At 43.4% G+C, this 22,901-nt stretch overlaps 1 protein-coding gene across 6 annotated transcripts in view; it reads left to right on the forward strand.

The window, feature by feature from the left end:
* CNTNAP4 (contactin associated protein family member 4) overlaps positions 1-22,901 on the forward strand; it is a 310,922-nt gene that overhangs the window by 247,400 nt on the left and 40,621 nt on the right. For 5 of the 6 annotated variants that reach the window (XM_073344939.2, XM_073344935.2, XM_078852861.1 and 2 more), the window contains one exon: positions 20,171-20,341. The exons of the other annotated variant lie outside the window; for it this stretch is intronic. In XM_073344939.2, coding sequence (XP_073201040.1) covers positions 20,171-20,341 — 171 coding nt within the window. The remainder of the gene's footprint in view (positions 1-20,170; positions 20,342-22,901) is intronic. 6 annotated transcript variants of the gene reach the window in all.

Raw genomic sequence — 22,901 nt, forward strand, 5'->3', positions numbered from 1 at the left:
CTTGGTTAAGTCCAAGGTAGAGATGAACTGGGCCCTTTCCAGTTTCTCTAATAGTTCATCTGTGCGTGGCATGGGATAGTTGTCTGGGCGAGTTACAGCATTTAGCTTACGGTAGTCCACGCAAAAACGTATTTCCCCATCTGGTTTGGGAACTAGAACCACTGGAGATGCCCATGCACTTTCAGAGGGGCGGATTACACCCATCTGTAACATATCCTGGATCTCCCGTTCTATAGCAGTTTTAGCTTGAGGAGACACCCGGTAAGGTTGGACCCTAATTGGGTGAGCATTACCTGTGTCAATGGAGTGGTATGCCCGTTCAGTCAGTCCTGGGGTGGCTGAGAACGTTGGCGCGTAGCTAGTGCACAGCTCCTGGATCTGCTGTCGCTGCATACGCCCAAGGGTCATGGAGAGGTTCACCTCTTCCACACCACCAGCACATTTCCCTTCGTAGTAGACACCTTCAGGCCACTCAGCGTCGTCTCCTCCCTGGGCTGTAAACTGACAAACCTTTAATTCTCTGGAATAAAAGGGCTTTAGAGAATTAATATGATACACCTTAGGCTTTCGGTTGGAGGTGGGGAATGCTATGAGATAATTAACAGCTCCCAGGCGCTCCTGGACCACGAATGGCCCTTCCCACGATGCTCCCATTTTATGGGCCTGGAGCGCCTTTAAGACCATGACCTGGTCTCCTACTTTGAAGGAACGCTCTCTGGCATGTTTATCATACCAGGCTTTTTGCTCTTTTTGAGCATCCTGTAAGTTTTCTCTAGCAAGGGCTAAAGAGGTTCGGAGGGTGTTTTGTAGGTTGGTTACAAAGTCCAGAATGTTAGTTCCTGGAGAAGGTGTAAATCCCTCCCATTGCTGCTTCACCAACTGCAATGGCCCCTTAACCTCACGGCCATATACAAGTTCAAATGGGGAAAACCCTAAACTGGGATGTGGTACAGCTCTGTAGGCAAAGAGCAACTGCTGCAATACTAGGTCCCAATCATTGGAGTGCTCATTTACGAATTTACGTATCATGGCCCCCAAAGTTCCATTAAACTTCTCCACCATGCCATTTGTTTGATGAGGGTAAGGAGTGGCAACCAAGTGATTTACCCCATGAGCTTCCCAAAGGTTTTTCATAGTTCCTGCCAGGAAATTAGTCCCTGCATCTGTGAGGATGTCGGAGGGCCAACCTACCCTGGCAAAAATGTCTGCTAGTGCCTGGCACACACTTTTAGCCCTGGTGTTGCTTAGAGCTACTGCTTCCGGCCATCGGGTGGCAAAATCCATGAAAGTCAGTATGTACTGCTTTCCTCTGGGTGTCTTTTTCGGAAAAGGACCCAGAATATCCACAGCTACTCGCTGAAATGGAACTTCAATGATGGGGAGTGGCTGGAGAGGAGCTTTGACCTGGTCTTGGGGTTTTCCCACTCTTTGGCACACCTCACAAGACTGGACATAGGTAGAAACATCCTTGCCCATTCCCTCCCAGTGGAATGACCCCCCCAAACGGTCTTTGGTCCTGTTCACCCCAGCATGGCCACTAGGGTGATCATGGGCTAAGCTCAAGAGCTTGGCCCGGTATTTAGTTGGAACTACCAACTGTCTCTGAGGATGCCAGTCTTCCTGGTGTCCCCCAGAAAGAGTTTCCTTGTATAAAAGTCCTCTTTCTACAACAAACCTGGATCGATTAGAAGAGCTGAGAGGCGGTGGGTTGCTCCGTGCCGCCGTCCAAGCTCTCTGGAGGCTTTCATCTGCTTCCTGTTCGGTCTGGAACTGTTCCCTTGATGCTGGAGACATCAGTTCCTCATGGGATTGTGGACCTAGGCTTGGTCCCTCTGGAAGCGATATAGGGGATGGAGCTGTTTCTGTTGACTGTGAACCGCTCTCCGCTGGTGCACTATGTTGGGATTCAGGCTCCGGCTGAGCCTCTTGTGTAGGGTTATCGGCTGCTGCCAGTTCAGGTTCGGTGGGGCCCTCTGGTGTTGAGGTTGCAAGTACTGGATTCAGTGCTGACACGGGGTCTGGTGTTGGTTGTTCGGCTGGTTCCGGTTCTGGGACTGGTTCCGTCTGGGTTTCTGGGACTGGATCCACTACTGCTGTTGCAGACATTGGCCTGGGGTCCAGGTCCATCACCTCTGACTGGGTCCTGATAGAAGTTTCCGGAACAGAGCTAGGCCTCACGGCTTGTTTAGCCTGGTTGCGGGTGACCATTCCCACCCTCTTGGCCTGCTTCACATGATTGGCCAAGTCTTCCCCCAACAGCATGGGGATGGGATAATCATCATAGACTGCAAAAGTCCACATTCCTGACCAGCCCTTGTACTGGACAGGCAACTTGGCTGTAGGCAAATTGAAAGAGTTGGACTTGAAGGGTTGAATCGTCACTTGGATCTCTGGGTTGATTAAATTGGGGTCCACTAAGGAAGCATGGATAGCTGACACTTGTGCTCCGGTGTCCCTCCACGCGGTGACCTTCTTCCCGCCCACACTCACAGTTTCCCTCCGCTCCAAGGGTATCTGGGAGGTATCTGGGCCTGTGGACCTCTGGTGTGATTCCGGTGCAATGAACTGTAATCTGTTGGGGTTCTTGGGGCAGTTGGCCTTTACATGCCCCAGCTCGTTACACTTAAAACATCGTCCAGCTGACGGGTCACTGGGGCGAGGAGGGTTGCTGGAGAACGGGGTGGTGGGACGATAAGGGGTCTGGAGGGTTCTTTGGGAGGTAGGTGGGGCTTTGGGCGGCCCCCGGTAATAGGGTGTGGTCTGGGGTGGTCCCTTCTGGTCTCCGCTCCAACTGCGACCAGTTTTCTTCTTCTCTGCCACCTCCACCCATCTGGCTCCAATCTCTCCTGCCTCCATTACAGTTTTGGGTTTCCCATCTAGGATGTATCTTTCTATTTCCTCAGGAACACCCTCTAAGAATTGTTCCATTTGCATTAGGAAGGGCAAATTTACTGGAGATTCAACACTTGCTCCTGATATCCAGGCATCCCAATGTTTTACAATGTGGTAGGCATGTCGGGTAAATGACATGTCTGGTTTCCACCTTAGGGCTCTGAACCTCCGACGAGACTGCTCGGGTGTTATCCCCATTCTGACTCTCGCCTTGGATTTAAACAGTTCATACTTGTTCATGTGTTCTTTAGGCATTTCAGCTGCCACCTCAGCTAAGGGTCCACTGAGCTGCGGCCTCAGCTCTACCATGTATTGGTCAGTAGAGATGTTGTACCCAAGGCAGGCCCTTTCGAAGTTTTCTAAGAAGGCCTCAGTATCATCACCTGCCTTGTAGGTGGGGAACTTTCTGGGATGGGAAGTGGTACCTGGAGAAGGATTGCTAGGGTTTGTTGGTATATTCTGCTGGGCCTTTATCCTCTCCATCTCCTCCACATGCTTCCTCTCTTTTTCCCTCTCCTCCTCCACATGCTTCCTTGCCTCCATTTCCCTCTTGTGGGCAGCCTCTTGGTGTTGTTCTGCCTCCCTTTCTTGTTCCTTCTTCAGCTGCATGAGTTCTATCTGTCTTTCATGTTCCCTTTGTTTTTCCTCAGCCTGAAATTTGGCTAATTCCAGCTGTAGTCGAGCTGAGGATTTGGCCATTCTAACCTCTCTGTTTTTAACTAACTTTACACCCGAGGTTTAGAAATAAACAAACAAAACTTGGCTGTAAAATTTTGCTGTGCTGGAATAGAATACCTATTCTCTGATAGTGATTGTCAGCCTACAGAAAAAGACAATTCCCTTGTCTCTGCTCTGGGCCCAAATTAAAGCAAAAAACCTCCAACTACTTGGAAACCTGCTTACCCAGCCCAAAGAAGAAAAAAATTTCTTTTCAAACCTGTGCTCCTTGTAAAACAAAACAAAAAAAAAATCAAAATCCTAAAAAAAAAACCCTGCCACTTTTGTCTCCAGGCAAATGGGTAGAGCACACACCCCCTATTTACTTTTAGGAAGAAAAGAAAAAAAAAAACCTCTGGGTTGGAAGACTGTGAATTTCCCTGCAGGAGTTAAGTACCCTGCCTCCAGGCAAGAAAACCTGCAATTCACAAGATAATCCCCTTTTGTCTCTGCTTGGCCACAAAGCAGAGAGAAACCAAGCTGCTTTCAGTTTCAAAGCTGCCTTCTGGACTTCCTAAAAATTCCTTTTTAAAATCTGTATTTCTAGTTCAAAAAATCTCAACTGGATCTCAAAATGATTTCAGGTTAATCCCACCGCTGCCACCATGTCAAGGTTCCTCCCCCACTCTGAACTCTAGGGTACAGATGTGGGGACCTGCATGAAAAACCTCCTAAGCTTATCTTTACCAGCTTAGGTCAAAACTTCCCCAAGGTACAAAATATTACCCCCGTTATCCTTGGAATGGCCGCTACCACCACCAAACTAATACTGGTTACTGGGGAAGAGCTGTTTGGACGCGTCCTTCCCCCCAAAATACTTCCCAAAACCTTGCACCCCACTTCCTGGACAAGGTTTGGTAAAAAGCCTCACCAATTTGTCTAGGTGACTACAGACCCAGACCCTTGGATCTTAAGAACAATGAACAATCCTCCCAACACTTGCACCCCCCCTTTCCTGGGAAATGTTGGATAAAAAGCCTCACCAATTTGCATAGGTGACCACAAACCCAAACCCTTGGATCTGAGAACAATGAAAAAGCATTCAGTGTTTTACAAGAAGACTTTTAATAAAAAATAGAAGTAAATAGAAATAAAGAAATTCCCCCTGTAAAATCAGGATGGTATATATCTTACAGGGTAATTAGATTCAAAAACATAGAGAACCCCTCTAGGCAAAACCTTAAGTTACAAAAAGACACACAGACAGAAATAGTTATTCTATTCAGCACAATTCTTTTCTCAGCCATTTAAAGAAATCATAATCTAACACATACCTAGCTAGATTACTTACTAAAAGTTCTAAGACTCCATTCCTGTTCTGTCCCCGGCCAAGACGACTACAGACAGACACACAAACCCTTTGTTTCTCTCCCTCCTCCCAGCTTTTGAAAGTATCTTGTCTCCTCATTGGTCATTTTGGTCAGGTGCCAGCGAGGTTACCTTTAGCTTCTTAACCCTTTACAGGTGAGAGGAGCTTCCCCTGGCCAGGAGGGATTTCAAAGGGGTTTACCCTTCCCTTTAGATTTATGACACGCCCCCCAAATCTCAGCTAGGGTGAAACACTGGCTGGGATTTCTTCCTGGAGCTCTAGGAAAACAGAGTTAATAAGACACATGCATCTCTAAATATACTACCAAGTACATAAAGACTAACAATATTTTCCACATCTCAAGGACAATTTTAACCAGTTGATTCTGGGAAACTTTCACGGGAGAGTGCATCAGCCACTTTGTTAGAAGCTCCTGAGATGTGTTGGATGTCGAAATCAAAATCTTGGAGAGCTAAACTCCACCGAAGAAGTTTTCTGTTAGTTTCTTTGACGGTGTGAAGCCACTTTAGTGCAGCATGGTCGGTTTGCAGGTGGAAACGCCGTCCCCAAACATATGGGCGTAGCTTTTCCAGAGCGTAGACAATGGCATAACATTCTTTTTCAGTGACTGACCAGTTGCTTTCCCTCTCAGACAGTTTTTTGCTGAGAAACACTACAGGGTGGAATTCTTGATCAGGTCCTTTCTGCATTAAAACTGCTCCCACACCACGCTCGGATGCATCTGTGGTTACTAGGAACGGTTTGTCAAAGTCTGGGGCCCTTAGTACAGGGTCAGACATGAGTGTCGCTTTAAGCTTGTTAAAGGCCTTCTGACACTTTCCGGTCCACTGAACAGCATTTGGCTGTTTCTTTTTGGTTAGGTCTGTCAGTGGGGCAGCGATTTGGCTGTAGTGCGGTACAAATCGTCTGTAATAACCGGCCAAGCCTAAGAAGGATTGAACCTGTTTCTTTGACTTTGGGACAGGCCACTTTTGGATAGCATCCACTTTGGCCTGTAGGGGGCTGATAGTTCCTTGACCCACCTGGTGTCCAAGGTAAGTCACTCTGTTTAGGCCTATTTGACACTTCTTAGCCTTAACAGTTAGTCCTGCCTCCCTTATGCGCTCAAGGACTTTTTGTAGATGTTCCAGGTGGTCTGCCCAGGAATCCGAAAATATGGCCACATCGTCAAGGTAGGCGACTGCATATTCTCCTAATCCCGCTAGGAGACCATCTACAAGTCTTTGGAAAGTGGCGGGTGCATTTCGCAGCCCGAAAGGGAGTACATTAAATTCATACAGCCCGAGATGTGTGATGAAGGCTGACCTTTCCTTGGCAGATTCATCTAGCGGTACCTGCCAGTACCCCTTGGTTAAGTCCAAGGTAGAGATGAACTGGGCCCTTTCCAGTTTCTCTAATAGTTCATCTGTGCGTGGCATGGGATAGTTGTCTGGGCGAGTTACAGCATTTAGCTTACGGTAGTCCACGCAAAAACGTATTTCCCCATCTGGTTTGGGAACTAGAACCACTGGAGATGCCCATGCACTTTCAGAGGGGCGGATTACACCCATCTGTAACATATCCTGGATCTCCCGTTCTATAGCAGTTTTAGCTTGAGGAGACACCCGGTAAGGTTGGACCCTAATTGGGTGAGCATTACCTGTGTCAATGGAGTGGTATGCCCGTTCAGTCAGTCCTGGGGTGGCTGAGAACGTTGGCGCGTAGCTAGTGCACAGCTCCTGGATCTGCTGTCGCTGCATACGCCCAAGGGTCATGGAGAGGTTCACCTCTTCCACACCACCAGCACATTTCCCTTCGTAGTAGACACCTTCAGGCCACTCAGCGTCGTCTCCTCCCTGGGCTGTAAACTGACAAACCTTTAATTCTCTGGAATAAAAGGGCTTTAGAGAATTAATATGATACACCTTAGGCTTTCGGTTGGAGGTGGGGAATGCTATGAGATAATTAACAGCTCCCAGGCGCTCCTGGACCACGAATGGCCCTTCCCACGATGCTCCCATTTTATGGGCCTGGAGCGCCTTTAAGACCATGACCTGGTCTCCTACTTTGAAGGAACGCTCTCTGGCATGTTTATCATACCAGGCTTTTTGCTCTTTTTGAGCATCCTGTAAGTTTTCTCTAGCAAGGGCTAAAGAGGTTCGGAGGGTGTTTTGTAGGTTGGTTACAAAGTCCAGAATGTTAGTTCCTGGAGAAGGTGTAAATCCCTCCCATTGCTGCTTCACCAACTGCAATGGCCCCTTAACCTCACGGCCATATACAAGTTCAAATGGGGAAAACCCTAAACTGGGATGTGGTACAGCTCTGTAGGCAAAGAGCAACTGCTGCAATACTAGGTCCCAATCATTGGAGTGCTCATTTACGAATTTACGTATCATGGCCCCCAAAGTTCCATTAAACTTCTCCACCATGCCATTTGTTTGATGAGGGTAAGGAGTGGCAACCAAGTGATTTACCCCATGAGCTTCCCAAAGGTTTTTCATAGTTCCTGCCAGGAAATTAGTCCCTGCATCTGTGAGGATGTCGGAGGGCCAACCTACCCTGGCAAAAATGTCTGCTAGTGCCTGGCACACACTTTTAGCCCTGGTGTTGCTTAGAGCTACTGCTTCCGGCCATCGGGTGGCAAAATCCATGAAAGTCAGTATGTACTGCTTTCCTCTGGGTGTCTTTTTCGGAAAAGGACCCAGAATATCCACAGCTACTCGCTGAAATGGAACTTCAATGATGGGGAGTGGCTGGAGAGGAGCTTTGACCTGGTCTTGGGGTTTTCCCACTCTTTGGCACACCTCACAAGACTGGACATAGGTAGAAACATCCTTGCCCATTCCCTCCCAGTGGAATGACCCCCCCAAACGGTCTTTGGTCCTGTTCACCCCAGCATGGCCACTAGGGTGATCATGGGCTAAGCTCAAGAGCTTGGCCCGGTATTTAGTTGGAACTACCAACTGTCTCTGAGGATGCCAGTCTTCCTGGTGTCCCCCAGAAAGAGTTTCCTTGTATAAAAGTCCTCTTTCTACAACAAACCTGGATCGATTAGAAGAGCTGAGAGGCGGTGGGTTGCTCCGTGCCGCCGTCCAAGCTCTCTGGAGGCTTTCATCTGCTTCCTGTTCGGTCTGGAACTGTTCCCTTGATGCTGGAGACATCAGTTCCTCATGGGATTGTGGACCTAGGCTTGGTCCCTCTGGAAGCGATATAGGGGATGGAGCTGTTTCTGTTGACTGTGAACCGCTCTCCGCTGGTGCACTATGTTGGGATTCAGGCTCCGGCTGAGCCTCTTGTGTAGGGTTATCGGCTGCTGCCAGTTCAGGTTCGGTGGGGCCCTCTGGTGTTGAGGTTGCAAGTACTGGATTCAGTGCTGACACGGGGTCTGGTGTTGGTTGTTCGGCTGGTTCCGGTTCTGGGACTGGTTCCGTCTGGGTTTCTGGGACTGGATCCACTACTGCTGTTGCAGACATTGGCCTGGGGTCCAGGTCCATCACCTCTGACTGGGTCCTGATAGAAGTTTCCGGAACAGAGCTAGGCCTCACGGCTTGTTTAGCCTGGTTGCGGGTGACCATTCCCACCCTCTTGGCCTGCTTCACATGATTGGCCAAGTCTTCCCCCAACAGCATGGGGATGGGATAATCATCATAGACTGCAAAAGTCCACATTCCTGACCAGCCCTTGTACTGGACAGGCAACTTGGCTGTAGGCAAATTGAAAGAGTTGGACTTGAAGGGTTGAATCGTCACTTGGATCTCTGGGTTGATTAAATTGGGGTCCACTAAGGAAGCATGGATAGCTGACACTTGTGCTCCGGTGTCCCTCCACGCGGTGACCTTCTTCCCGCCCACACTCACAGTTTCCCTCCGCTCCAAGGGTATCTGGGAGGTATCTGGGCCTGTGGACCTCTGGTGTGATTCCGGTGCAATGAACTGTAATCTGTTGGGGTTCTTGGGGCAGTTGGCCTTTACATGCCCCAGCTCGTTACACTTAAAACATCGTCCAGCTGACGGGTCACTGGGGCGAGGAGGGTTGCTGGAGAACGGGGTGGTGGGACGATAAGGGGTCTGGAGGGTTCTTTGGGAGGTAGGTGGGGCTTTGGGCGGCCCCCGGTAATAGGGTGTGGTCTGGGGTGGTCCCTTCTGGTCTCCGCTCCAACTGCGACCAGTTTTCTTCTTCTCTGCCACCTCCACCCATCTGGCTCCAATCTCTCCTGCCTCCATTACAGTTTTGGGTTTCCCATCTAGGATGTATCTTTCTATTTCCTCAGGAACACCCTCTAAGAATTGTTCCATTTGCATTAGGAAGGGCAAATTTACTGGAGATTCAACACTTGCTCCTGATATCCAGGCATCCCAATGTTTTACAATGTGGTAGGCATGTCGGGTAAATGACATGTCTGGTTTCCACCTTAGGGCTCTGAACCTCCGACGAGACTGCTCGGGTGTTATCCCCATTCTGACTCTCGCCTTGGATTTAAACAGTTCATACTTGTTCATGTGTTCTTTAGGCATTTCAGCTGCCACCTCAGCTAAGGGTCCACTGAGCTGCGGCCTCAGCTCTACCATGTATTGGTCAGTAGAGATGTTGTACCCAAGGCAGGCCCTTTCGAAGTTTTCTAAGAAGGCCTCAGTATCATCACCTGCCTTGTAGGTGGGGAACTTTCTGGGATGGGAAGTGGTACCTGGAGAAGGATTGCTAGGGTTTGTTGGTATATTCTGCTGGGCCTTTATCCTCTCCATCTCCTCCACATGCTTCCTCTCTTTTTCCCTCTCCTCCTCCACATGCTTCCTTGCCTCCATTTCCCTCTTGTGGGCAGCCTCTTGGTGTTGTTCTGCCTCCCTTTCTTGTTCCTTCTTCAGCTGCATGAGTTCTATCTGTCTTTCATGTTCCCTTTGTTTTTCCTCAGCCTGAAATTTGGCTAATTCCAGCTGTAGTCGAGCTGAGGATTTGGCCATTCTAACCTCTCTGTTTTTAACTAACTTTACACCCGAGGTTTAGAAATAAACAAACAAAACTTGGCTGTAAAATTTTGCTGTGCTGGAATAGAATACCTATTCTCTGATAGTGATTGTCAGCCTACAGAAAAAGACAATTCCCTTGTCTCTGCTCTGGGCCCAAATTAAAGCAAAAAACCTCCAACTACTTGGAAACCTGCTTACCCAGCCCAAAGAAGAAAAAAATTTCTTTTCAAACCTGTGCTCCTTGTAAAACAAAACAAAAAAAAAATCAAAATCCTAAAAAAAAAACCCTGCCACTTTTGTCTCCAGGCAAATGGGTAGAGCACACACCCCCTATTTACTTTTAGGAAGAAAAGAAAAAAAAAAACCTCTGGGTTGGAAGACTGTGAATTTCCCTGCAGGAGTTAAGTACCCTGCCTCCAGGCAAGAAAACCTGCAATTCACAAGATAATCCCCTTTTGTCTCTGCTTGGCCACAAAGCAGAGAGAAACCAAGCTGCTTTCAGTTTCAAAGCTGCCTTCTGGACTTCCTAAAAATTCCTTTTTAAAATCTGTATTTCTAGTTCAAAAAATCTCAACTGGATCTCAAAATGATTTCAGGTTAATCCCACCGCTGCCACCATGTCAAGGTTCCTCCCCCACTCTGAACTCTAGGGTACAGATGTGGGGACCTGCATGAAAAACCTCCTAAGCTTATCTTTACCAGCTTAGGTCAAAACTTCCCCAAGGTACAAAATATTACCCCCGTTATCCTTGGAATGGCCGCTACCACCACCAAACTAATACTGGTTACTGGGGAAGAGCTGTTTGGACGCGTCCTTCCCCCCAAAATACTTCCCAAAACCTTGCACCCCACTTCCTGGACAAGGTTTGGTAAAAAGCCTCACCAATTTGTCTAGGTGACTACAGACCCAGACCCTTGGATCTTAAGAACAATGAACAATCCTCCCAACACTTGCACCCCCCCTTTCCTGGGAAATGTTGGATAAAAAGCCTCACCAATTTGCATAGGTGACCACAAACCCAAACCCTTGGATCTGAGAACAATGAAAAAGCATTCAGTGTTTTACAAGAAGACTTTTAATAAAAAATAGAAGTAAATAGAAATAAAGAAATTCCCCCTGTAAAATCAGGATGGTATATATCTTACAGGGTAATTAGATTCAAAAACATAGAGAACCCCTCTAGGCAAAACCTTAAGTTACAAAAAGACACACAGACAGAAATAGTTATTCTATTCAGCACAATTCTTTTCTCAGCCATTTAAAGAAATCATAATCTAACACATACCTAGCTAGATTACTTACTAAAAGTTCTAAGACTCCATTCCTGTTCTGTCCCCGGCCAAGACGACTACAGACAGACACACAAACCCTTTGTTTCTCTCCCTCCTCCCAGCTTTTGAAAGTATCTTGTCTCCTCATTGGTCATTTTGGTCAGGTGCCAGCGAGGTTACCTTTAGCTTCTTAACCCTTTACAGGTGAGAGGAGCTTCCCCTGGCCAGGAGGGATTTCAAAGGGGTTTACCCTTCCCTTTAGATTTATGACAAGGCTCCATTCAAAGGCTGGAAGGTTGTGAAATCTCATGGTCCATTTATCATCTATACATATATGAAAAATAATTGTTTATGGTAAATATCAAAATGAAGTAGATCTGCAAACAGTGCACTGAATTGGCTTAAACAATATGACACGGTGAATAAAATAGGGGTTTTTTTAAGGTGTTTGTTTATCCTCATTGGCTATCATTTACACAAATATACTCCATAGCTTCTAAACGCTAATGTGGACCAGAAGTCAAGCTAAGATATGACAGGAATATGTCAAGGCAATACAATATTAGAGATAAATATAATGCTTACCACATCTATATCTATAGATCATCATCTGTCATACAAAGATTAATTAATTCTCTCAGAACACCTGATAAAGGTATATATATTATCTCCATTTCACAGGTGCAGAACTTGACCCACAGAGGTTGTGGGATTCTCAAGTACCTATGGTCAGACCAAGGGACTTCATAGCTCTCAGTCCTCTGCTCAGAACACTAAGCCACACCTTTCTATCTTGACAATATATTCTTAGGCTATCTGCTATTGGCTTTCTCCATTTTCCTCCATAAATTTCTATTTGCACTTTCTAGTGTACCTAATAAATTGTATCTCACAATTTTGGTGTCAGATTTGACATAGTAGTTGGGCTTCATGAAAATAAAGAGACTAAATGAACCTATGATCAGCAGAGTTGAGGACAATAAGAAGAAGAGGGGGTTTTTTGTTGTTTTTTTTTTAACTTATTGAGTGCAAGGGGAATCCCAGCAATGATATTGGCCCATGGAAATGTTAGAATTGTCAGTAATAATGCAAGCAGGGCAGAAGTGTCAATAAATGTTTCTGTTCTATTTTTGGGAAAAAGCCAAGTGATGCATTAATATCATATGGTGATTGTGAAATACTTTTAACATCCTCCTTCGTTACTATTGGAATGGAAACAGCAGCTACTAAAGCTAGACATTTATAAATCAGCAGGTCCGGATAACTTGTGTGCTAGGGTTTTTGGAGCTCTCTGGACCATTGATATTAGTTTTCAATACATCTTGGAACACTGAGGAAGTTCCAGAGGACTGGAAGAAAGCTAGTACTGTACATAGATCGTGGGCAAAATACTGGAATAGTTTATATGGGGCTCTGTTAATACAGAATTAAAGGAAGGTAATATAATTAATGCCAATTGTCACAGTCCTGGTCAAGCTCCCCCTGTGAGATACACACCGGGTTCCTGTGTTTGAATCCCAGTACTTGGACCTGTGTGATTTTGGCTTGCTGAGTCTGAGCAGAGTCCAGGCACTGCCTCTGCCTTTGTGTCTCCAGACACACTCTTGGGGTAGAGATCCTGTGTCTAGCATCCCCTTCTGAGAGCTGGGATACCACAGCCCAACTGTATAGGTCCTGAGATTAGTGCCAGCTCTCCCAGACACCCCAATAGCTTAAGTACACTCTTCCCAGAGTTCCAACTTTGTGGGCACTCTGGTTTATGCTTTATCCCTTCAAATACATGTGATAGTGGAAGCAAAGACACAGAATTTTCACAGGGTTTCTTACACAATCACTTTTTACTTTAGACAGCACGAGCGATATACATATCTAGGCAAACTAAGATACACTTGCAAACAGATCCCTGCCTCAGTTTCCTCACTGCTCTTGAGCTTTCTTTGGGATTTGAGTGAGTGAGGATCCAGGACCTTCTCTGTGACTCCATTCCTTCTAGTTCCTGTAGGCATCAACCATCCCATTATCCTGATGTACTTCCATTTGAATGGGAGCTATTAATGTTAATGTGTCTCCATTGTCTCTGTACTAGGAGAGATGGGACGCCAGCCCTGATAACAAAAGGCTGACACCGCATCCACTGAAGCATTCAATGACACAGCAACTTCTTAAAATGAACCAAAATTCATAAATTATACAAAGACAGATCTTTCAAGTGTAGATTAGGATGAACCAAAATATGTCATACATTTGTGTCAATTTTACCACATTGTTTCAGTTAAAAAAAAGTGAAAACATTTTGTTTTGACATTTTTGAAAGAAAATATTTTTTCTATTCAAATTTACGTTTCATTTTTGAAATTTATTTTATTTTTTTATTTTAAAAAGTTTTTAAAAGCTCAAAAATTAAACAAATTTCTGGTTGAATGAAATATTTCATGTGACCTGAAAAGAATGTATTTTTCAACTTTTTGTTTAATTGATTTTTATTTATTTGTTTGCTTGGTATGGCCATGAACCAATAAATCAGACATTTGCACAGCTTTATTCATTCCAAACAACATTTTGATCAAGAAACTAGAATAATACAAAATCAACAATGCACACATTATAAATGAATTACATACTAGCTAAATCAGACTCAAAATATAATTGTAAGTGGGGAATAATCATTAAACAGGTGTATTTCTAGTGGTGTCCCACAGGGACTGGTTCTTTGCCCTACTCTATTTAACATTTTTAATCAATGATCTGGAAGAAAAGAGAAAAACATCACTGATAAAGAGTGGAAGAATAGTAAATAATGAGGCGAGGTCACTTCTTAGTGTATGCGCAACGCATCTCAAGTGGCATGTGGCCAGGATTCATCATCAAATTTGGTCTGCTGGTTGGATCACTATCTTCCCTGGCTTGGGCCGGGTACTGATGTGGAGTGTTATGTGAACGCTGATCCATGCTCCTTAGGAGAGGTCACTGATACAGAACAATCTGGTAAGATGAGCACAGTCAAACAATGTGTGTTTTAATATGGCCAAATGTAAAGTTGTACACCCTAGAAAAAAATAATGTGGGCTATACTTACAGGATGTGGGGCTCTATCCTCCAAAGCAGTGACTGAAAAAGACTTGGGGATCGTGGCTGATAATCAGCTGAACAAGAGTTCACTGTGCAATGCTTTGGTCAAAAGGGATAATACAGCTTTTGGTAGCATAAACAGGGGAATCTTGAGTAGGAGAAGAGAGGTTATTTTACCTATGTGTTTGGTACTGGTGCAACTCCTACTGGAATACTGTGTCTAGTTCTGGTGTCCACAACTCAGGAAGGAGACTGATAAATTAGACAGGGTTCAGAGAAGAGCCACAAGAATGATTAAAAAACATGCTTTATAGTGAAAGACTCAAGGAACTTGATCTGTTTAGATAAAAAAAATAGAAGGTGAAGGGGTGATTTTATCATAATCTATAATGACCTTCATGCAGAATAGAAATTTGATAACATAGGTCTCACTAATCTAGCAAATAAATGTATAGTGAGATCCAGTGACTGGAAGTTGAAGCTAGACAAATACAGACTAGAAACAAGTTGTACATTTTTTAACAGCAAGAGAAATTAATTGCTAGATTAACAAAGGTAGTGATGGATTCTCCATCACTGGAAAATTTTAAATCTACATTGGATATTTTTCTTAAAGAAGTGCTCTAGTTCAAACAACAATTAATTCAGGAAAGTCTCATAGCCTGTTTTATACAGTATGTCAGACGAGATAATCACAATGGTCCCTTATGGCTTTATAATCTATGAATTTTATAATAAGCTGTTGTACAGGGGAGCTAGAAGTAGCGATACAAATGGGGCAGCTGTACTCACAAATTATCAAAGGCAAACAGTTGCCAGATTTTGGAATGTTAGGAGGATCCATTCAGAAGAAGAGATCCATTCAGAAGAATTTGCAGAATTTTAGTAAGTCTGCTTTCCACACTGCTCTGCTGAGCAAATGGGATTTTTTCCATGTTGCATCATCAAAAGAAATGTTGGATAAACGTGAAAAGAAACAGATGTGAATAAGACATGTAAGTAGTAGAGTTTGATTAAAACCAGCACCACTACCGCCGCCCCTAATTTTCCACAACAGGGAAAAATCATTTTTCTAATGTACTTTTATATAGGAGGCCACAATATGGCCACCTTAAGGGGAGATGGACCTCAGCTCCATATGTGACAAGATCAACTTATGTCCCCAGGTGGAGAAAATAGTGAAGAGCATGTGACTGATCAGACCTGGGATACATAAAACAGAGGCCTGTGGAGAAAGCTAAGAATGCCAATCTCAAGACAAGAAGGCCTGGGAGTTACTGCTAAAAGAGCAGGAAAATGGGAGATGCTGTGCTCAGCTTAGGCCTGGGACGGAAGTGTTTGTGAACTGTGAAGGGAAGACAGATCCGTAGGGACAAGGGGCTGGGCTCAGCCTTAGCCTGGGACGAAGACTGTTTTTTGTTGTGAGTTCTGATTGGTTTATGCCACCTTGTTGGCATGATTTAATAAATTGAATCTTAGATTGGGAACCTTGTTTTGAATACCATTGGATGGGGGGCTGCAGAGGTTAAGATGCCCCATGGAAAGTGAAACTGAGACAAGGTACCACAAGGTACCACAAGGCCATGAGGGGGCACTTGGGAAGCAGTGACCACATCCACATAGAAACAATAGAAACAAAATCAGACTATCAGGCTAGAAGGCAAAATGGAGTGGACTAGACCAAAGAGCCCCTTCATCTATAGAGACAATGGGCTAAATCCTGCACGCCTTACTCATGCTGGTAGTTTCACTGAAGTCAGTTGGACTAGTGCTATAAGGCTTGGCAGGATCTTCAATTTTCAATAGGTACAGCTTTATAAAGTAATGATAATAATGTGCATGTAAACATGGTAAGGATCTGACTTTAGATGGAACACAAAGCTTCTGACTTAAGTGGGACCAGCATTTGGCTCTTTTATACAGTAGTAGCATTGGGTGATCTCTGGGTACATTAGAAATGTTAATATATTAAGCTTCACTACACCCTTCTGAGATAGGACAGTATTATCTCCATTTTATATCTGGGGAAACTGGGATGGGGATTAAAATACCTTATTCATCATCACATGGGAAATCTGTGGCATTTTCAAGAACAGAATCTAGATTTCCTGATTACCAGTTCTGTGCTTTAGCTAAACTTATCTAGAAGAGATGGGTAAATTTTGTGCCATGCCAGGCAGAGTTTTGTCTTGCCTCCCCCAGCCCTAACACACACCCGCAGGAGACATCTACAGAAAACTATATTCTTTTTGCCAATTGATCTGTATTAAAAACTGTAAATTGTTTTCCACTGGAAGCTATTTGGTTTTGTTTACTTTTTTTCCTTCACTTTGATCCCCGCTGGAGTTTCACACATAAAGCGTGTGATACAGCACTTAAAAGTATCAACAGAGGAGCTGTTACAAATAAAAAAAAAATTGTGTTCTGATATAAATATTAGACAGCTCCAATGACTTTTTACAACTAAGAAATTGTTGTGAAGGAGTCCTTTTTGATTAGCTTTGTAGCGTTCAAAACTACTAACTTGACTGCCATGTTTTCATTTTTCTTCCTGTCTTTTTATGTTTTATTTTAAAATTGGTAAGATAAAAGATGATTTGTTAATGAATGTTTCCCTTTAATAAATCTCTGAAATCTTGAAAGCAAAGTATTATTTGCAATATGGATATGGGTGTTGTTTTATTTATAGCAAACAAGGCTGCTTTTCTTCTACTTTTTCTTTAGTTCTGTGGAGATTCAAGTCTTACCATCTCAAATAAAATGCTAAATATAGTTGATTTCCTTATTCCATGGTGTTAGTCTCAGCTTACTACACAGGAGACTGTAGGCCAGATCCTCAAGTATTGTACACTGAAGTATCTCTTTTGCCACACCAATTTACAGCAGCTGAGGATCTGGCTCTATATATTTCCTTCTAATAGGGGTCTTTTTGTGGCTATCCCTTTAATATCTTAATATTCTTAAATACTTTATGTATCAGTTTCAGGGTTGGGATAATGCAGTAAAAAGAAAAGAAAGATGGAGTAAGGGAGGAATAGGAAGAATTAAACTTTCAACTTTGGACTTCAGTGGCACTTTCCATATGAGGGTCTCAAAAACAGATCAGAGCTATCATAATCAAAGGAGAAGGGGAGTTTTCTACCTTTTACCTTAAAATGTTCTAATTCACTTGCCAAATGATGACCGAGTGGAATTATCTAATCTCCCATACTAAACGCCCCATTGCCACTCAGATGCATATTCAAATGGTTCATTGGAGCTAATCACATAATTTCTATGATGGACAATTGTCTTTTTTTCCCTTCTAATTGCCAGCAATGTTTAACCCATTTTATATAAATTGCTAGTCTTCAATTTCCAACTGTGTTGAATTACTGGCAACAACTAGCCCACTATTTATTAAATAGCTAGTACATGCACTAATTAATTTATATGAGCATAAGCTTTCGTGAGCTACAGCTCACTTCATCGGATGCATACTGTGAGCTGTAGCTCACGAAAGCTTATGCTCAAATAAATTGGTTAGTCTCTAAGGTGCCACAAGTACTCCTTTTCTTTTTGAGTATACAGACTAACACGGCTGTTACTCTGAAACATGCACAAATCATACTTGCAGCGAAGTTCAATATGACCTGAGACCGTGAAAAAAAAAGAGTCTAAAGGAAATGACTCCAGATATTAGGTCTTTTCTTCCATTTGTTTTCTTTCCCTCCCATGGGATTTATGCAGGTTTTTGACTGCAGCTCAGGAGCCCACAACACAACTCAAGAGAGTCAGGTGAAAAGCAACTCTTTTACTCCCCCAGTCCTGGGCCATCTTTTAACTGATCCTCTGATGTACATAACATTGGCCTGTTTATTGCTGTAACTTATATTGCCAGGCAACAGCCCCACGCATGTATTATGCCATCTGAGGAGTGCCAGTTTGCAGGTATGATCCTTTTCCCTTGCTGTGGCATCTACACCAGTCACAGGGAGTGGCTGGCACAATGCCACAATGTCAACGCTGTGCTACTGAAGGATCCCCCTACACTGTTGTATCCTGATGTTATTGTGGAAATGGTGCTTCTACAGATACTTCCACATTTTCAATAGGAACAGTGCAGGAAGAATACCTGGTGTGCACATAGGTGTAGGGAGTAATTAAATAATCTTGTAAGAAGAGATGTTGGGATTTTTTTCATTGCAATTATATTCCGTCAAAAAGGCCCTTTTTGTAAAACCAAAATTTTCCACAAGTAAACTTCAATTTTATCGAAAAATTCCATTTTTCCATTGGGATGACAAATGACCTTTGGGAAGGCCCTTGTCGATTTCATTTTCCGCCAGCAGTCAGAAAGTGAAATTGACAAAAGCTTTTCAGGAGGGCTGCCAAAGCTGATTGCTCTCACTCTGTGCCTCCCCAGCTTTCAGAGTCGTTCTTCATCTCTCAGGCAAGAGAGGTTGGGCACCTGGGCTCTCTGCCTCTCCAGTTCCCAGAGACAGGGAGGCTGGATATCTGGGTTATCTGGCTGCTGTCTCTGGCGGAAAGGCTGTGTTCTAGTTGTCAGGATTAGCTGGAGTAGAGGACCTTCAACCAAAAAGACACACAGTTATATCCCAGATATGGGGTTAGCTCTTGATTGAATGTTGACTATGTACTGGAGAAGTGTCACTCTCCAAAGCCCTCAATAGGCCCGATCTGCATTACCCACATTTGAGGGGGAGAAAGCTAAATATGAGGTCAGGTATAGTCACTCCACTACTTCACAGAGGAGGCAATGGATATAGCAGACAATAAGATTAACATTTAGAATTTCTCTTTAAGAGCAAAATTATTCCCTTCAAACTCTAATGCAGAGCCTGGGATGTGGTACCGATTCACACGCACGCACACCAACCCCTCTCCCCACACACACACACACACACAAACACCCCCTCCCCCCCCCAAAAAATGTTGAAATCAGTGAGAGCTTTGTGAGGATCAGAACCCTGATTCAAATCCCACTGAAGTCAAAGGGAGTATTTTTGTTAACTTTGATGGGTTTGCATGATGCCCCTAAGGGCACAATGTGTTCTATAGATATATATTGCAGGTAAGAGAAAAGATTAGAAAATTTGGATTTTTTTCAAAAATTCAGAGTGCTTGGAGCTAAAGTCATATTTTTGCATCTATTTCATACTAAATCACAGCATTAGCAGGAAAGTATGCACTGGACTTGTTCAATTACATAAGAAGATATTGGATGCCTCATTTGATTTAGAAAGCAATATAGCTTATTAAAAAGATACATTTACATGTAAGAATTCAGTAATAAGAACAAGGTGTTTCTCATTGGGCCTCATGAATGTAGAGCACATCCCCATTAGATTTAGTTCTATTAGGGGTTTTAAATAGGCTTTTGAATAGTTGAGAGCAAAATTCAACAAATTATAATGAAATATGAGCTGATGGAAAAGTAAGACCACTGGAATCTATGGATCTGACCTTGTAACCATTACTCAGGTAGTCACATTGACTTCAGTCGGACTACTCATGAGAGTAAGAAAGCAGTATGAGTCCCTAATATGTAATCAATTAAAGGGCAAAAAACTGTGGATACTAGTTAACTACTTCCATAGAAATTAAGAGACTTATCCTACTGCTTTGAAGTTAGTGGAAGAACTCCCATTGCCTTCAACAACTGCAGGGTCCAGCCGTATGTGTATAAACTAAGTTTTTCTTCTTGATTATGAGTGACAATTCCACCAATGATCACACATGTAACATATTATAGCAGGGCTATGATCACAGTTCATATAAAATCAGTGTTTACATGTTCTTCTAAGAGTAGAGATGCATAGTGACATACATTACAAACTGTTTCTTGCATTGGGTACTTTGCTTCATTAGTTGTAAAGGTTAAAACCATATTAAAACAATATTAGACATTGCTGTTTCATTTAATGTTTTGTTTTGCTGTAACCAGGGACGTTTTGGAATTCAGCCTCCTTCAATACTGAGGCCTCATATCTTCATTTCCCTACTTTCCATGGAGAACTCAGTGCAGATGTGTCATTTTTCTTTAAGACTACAGCTTCCTCTGGCATGTTTTTAGAGAACCTGGGGATTAAAGACTTCATAAGGATAGAGCTGCATTGTAAGTCATATTTAATAAACAGGTTTTGGTTTTTACTTTCATTTAGATTGTCAAAAATTAGCACTTTGTAATGCTGAATTCAAAGAGAGAGAACGTATTTTTCCATATTAGGCAACAGTATAATTGAATTGTCTTAGGTTAGAATGGTGTGACTTGGTGTAAAGTCAATGATGTAATAGCCTAGAGAGTCATGAAATACAGAAAACTTCAATAATATGCTCTTGTTTAGCATTTCAGAGCAGAACCTCAGATGCAATAATGACATTCTTGTGGTATGTTGATATTCCAAGCTCAAGATGCTGATACTCCAGAACAATGAGGTGGTATAATGAGGTGGAAAATACACATCCAGATAGGAAAGCATTTGGATGAATACTAAGGCTATGTCTACACTACACAGTGTAGCTGCTGTTTGTCGACAGGAGAGAACTGCCCTGCTGACAAAAAACTTCCACCCCCAACAAGCAGTGTTAGTGTTGTCTCTCCTGCCAACAAAGCTCTGTTCACACCAGTGTTTGTCATCAACAAAACTTTTGTCTTTTTTTTGGGAGGGGTGTGTTTTTTTAACACCTCTGAATGACAAAAGTTCTGTCTTTCACTTGCCAGTGTAGACAGAGTTTAAATAGGAGAAATTCAGCCACCCCTTCACACACAGAATCTATCCAGTTCTGCTGGAGATCATAAGATTCTTTATCTCTTGTCATAAATACTTATATTCATACACACCTATTTCATGCCTACCTCCACCCATCACAATCCTCATAACTCTCCCTCAGACATACCCAGTTTGGTAAACATCCATATTGTTCAATGATGACTTGTGACTAGTGAAGCCAGAGGGAAGAATGTTAGTAGTGGAAGACCCATGATGAACTGGACCAGTTTTGACACAGAATGGCTCTTTATTTAAAAAAAAAAAAATTATGCCACTATTGTGCAGGATAAAAAAAAATATTTCTTCAATTTTGCCACCATCATCTACATACACCTATTAAGCAGTCTGCACCCCAACATGCTCTGCCCACCAGGTGCTCCTACTGAGGAGCGGGGTCAGGGTGCAGGGGCTTGCCTCACTCCCCCTGCCTGCCCAGTGCTCCAGCCAGGGAGAGGGTCAGTGCATGGAGGCTTGCCACACTCTGCCTGCCCGGTGCTCCAGCCACTGTCTGTGCCACGACTCCACCCTCCGGCTGGAGCGCCAGGCAGGCAGAGCGAGGCAAGCCCCCATGCCGTGACCCCACTCCCTGGCTGAAGTGTGGGGTGGACGGAGCAGGGCAAGTCCCTGTGACCTGACCCCATTTCCCATTTTAATATGAAACAGTCTTGAAACATCTGTCTTCTTGTGCCAAATACCATTTTTGAGCAAAACTGGTCATTTACTTCAAAGTGGAGTTCTGCTTAGACATTGATTTCAAGATATGGCTCCTTTTAATTACAAGGCAGACACTGTGGTAGCTCTTCTTTTAAACTCAGGTGTTTGTTTTGCTCTATGCAGGGTACTGAACAGTAGCCAAATTTTGTGCCAATTAACATTATATGCAACTTCATAGATTTCAATGGGATTCCATGTATGAGGTGTAAGTCCATGCAAAGTTGGTCAAAGTGGATCTAAAGGTATTATAAAAAGTTTCAAGGTAGTTTCAAATTTAAAAAGTGAAGAACTCTGATATCTTGATCCCATCTACATCCTAAAGGGTTTTAAAAAACTAGTGTTTTGTTTTAAGTAGTGTTTGAAGTTTTTCAGTTTCCCTTTGCCCAGCTCTAAAGGCTTGTCTACAGTGGCAATTTACAGCACTCCAACTTTCTGCATCAGGGGTGTGAAAAAACACCTCCTGAGCGCAGCAAGTTTCAGCGCTCTCAAGCGCCAGTGTAGACAGGTCACCAGCACTGGTAGCTACTCCCCTCGTGGAGGTGGTTTATTTAGATTGCTGGGGAGCTCTCTCCCAGCGCTGTGCTACGACCACACAAGGCATGTTAAAGCCCTGCCGCGGCGGTGCTTTAGTGTTGCCGGTGTACACTAGCCCTTCATATTATTGCTTTCGCTCTAGAGCCTGAATCGGAGCCCATGGATGTCAATAGGAACCTTTTCATTGTCTTAGATTCTGGTCTAAATCTTTAGTTCTTTAATCAAATCCCCAGTAATTTAAATGTTTGGTAATTGTTTGATTAGGGATTACTACTTTTAATTTGATTTTATTACTATAAACTCTGTGTGTGTTTGATGGAGATATATATATATATCTACACACACACACACACACATATTTTTGGGCTTTGAGTAAAGTTTAAAAGAAAACAAATCTATTCACAGAAAATCTTACAATTTTCTTACCAGTTCTAATGTTAATTTATATTCTATTTCTGATCTTATTCATGCTAAAAGTAACCTTTGTTGACATGCCAAAGTTTTGGCTTGAACAAAATTAGTAGTTTCTCTTAAATCAGCATATTAAAAGACCCACTGTATATCTCTCTTGCTGTCGAAATAACTGTAATTGTTTATGGAACCATAATCTTCTAAGGACTGTCCCAAATCCATATAATGGTCCAGATACGCAGAGAA

The sequence above is a fragment of the Lepidochelys kempii genome, chromosome 5, assembly GCF_965140285.1.
Source record: "Lepidochelys kempii isolate rLepKem1 chromosome 5, rLepKem1.hap1, whole genome shotgun sequence".
In the NCBI taxonomy this organism is placed as follows: domain Eukaryota; kingdom Metazoa; phylum Chordata; order Testudines; family Cheloniidae; genus Lepidochelys; species Lepidochelys kempii.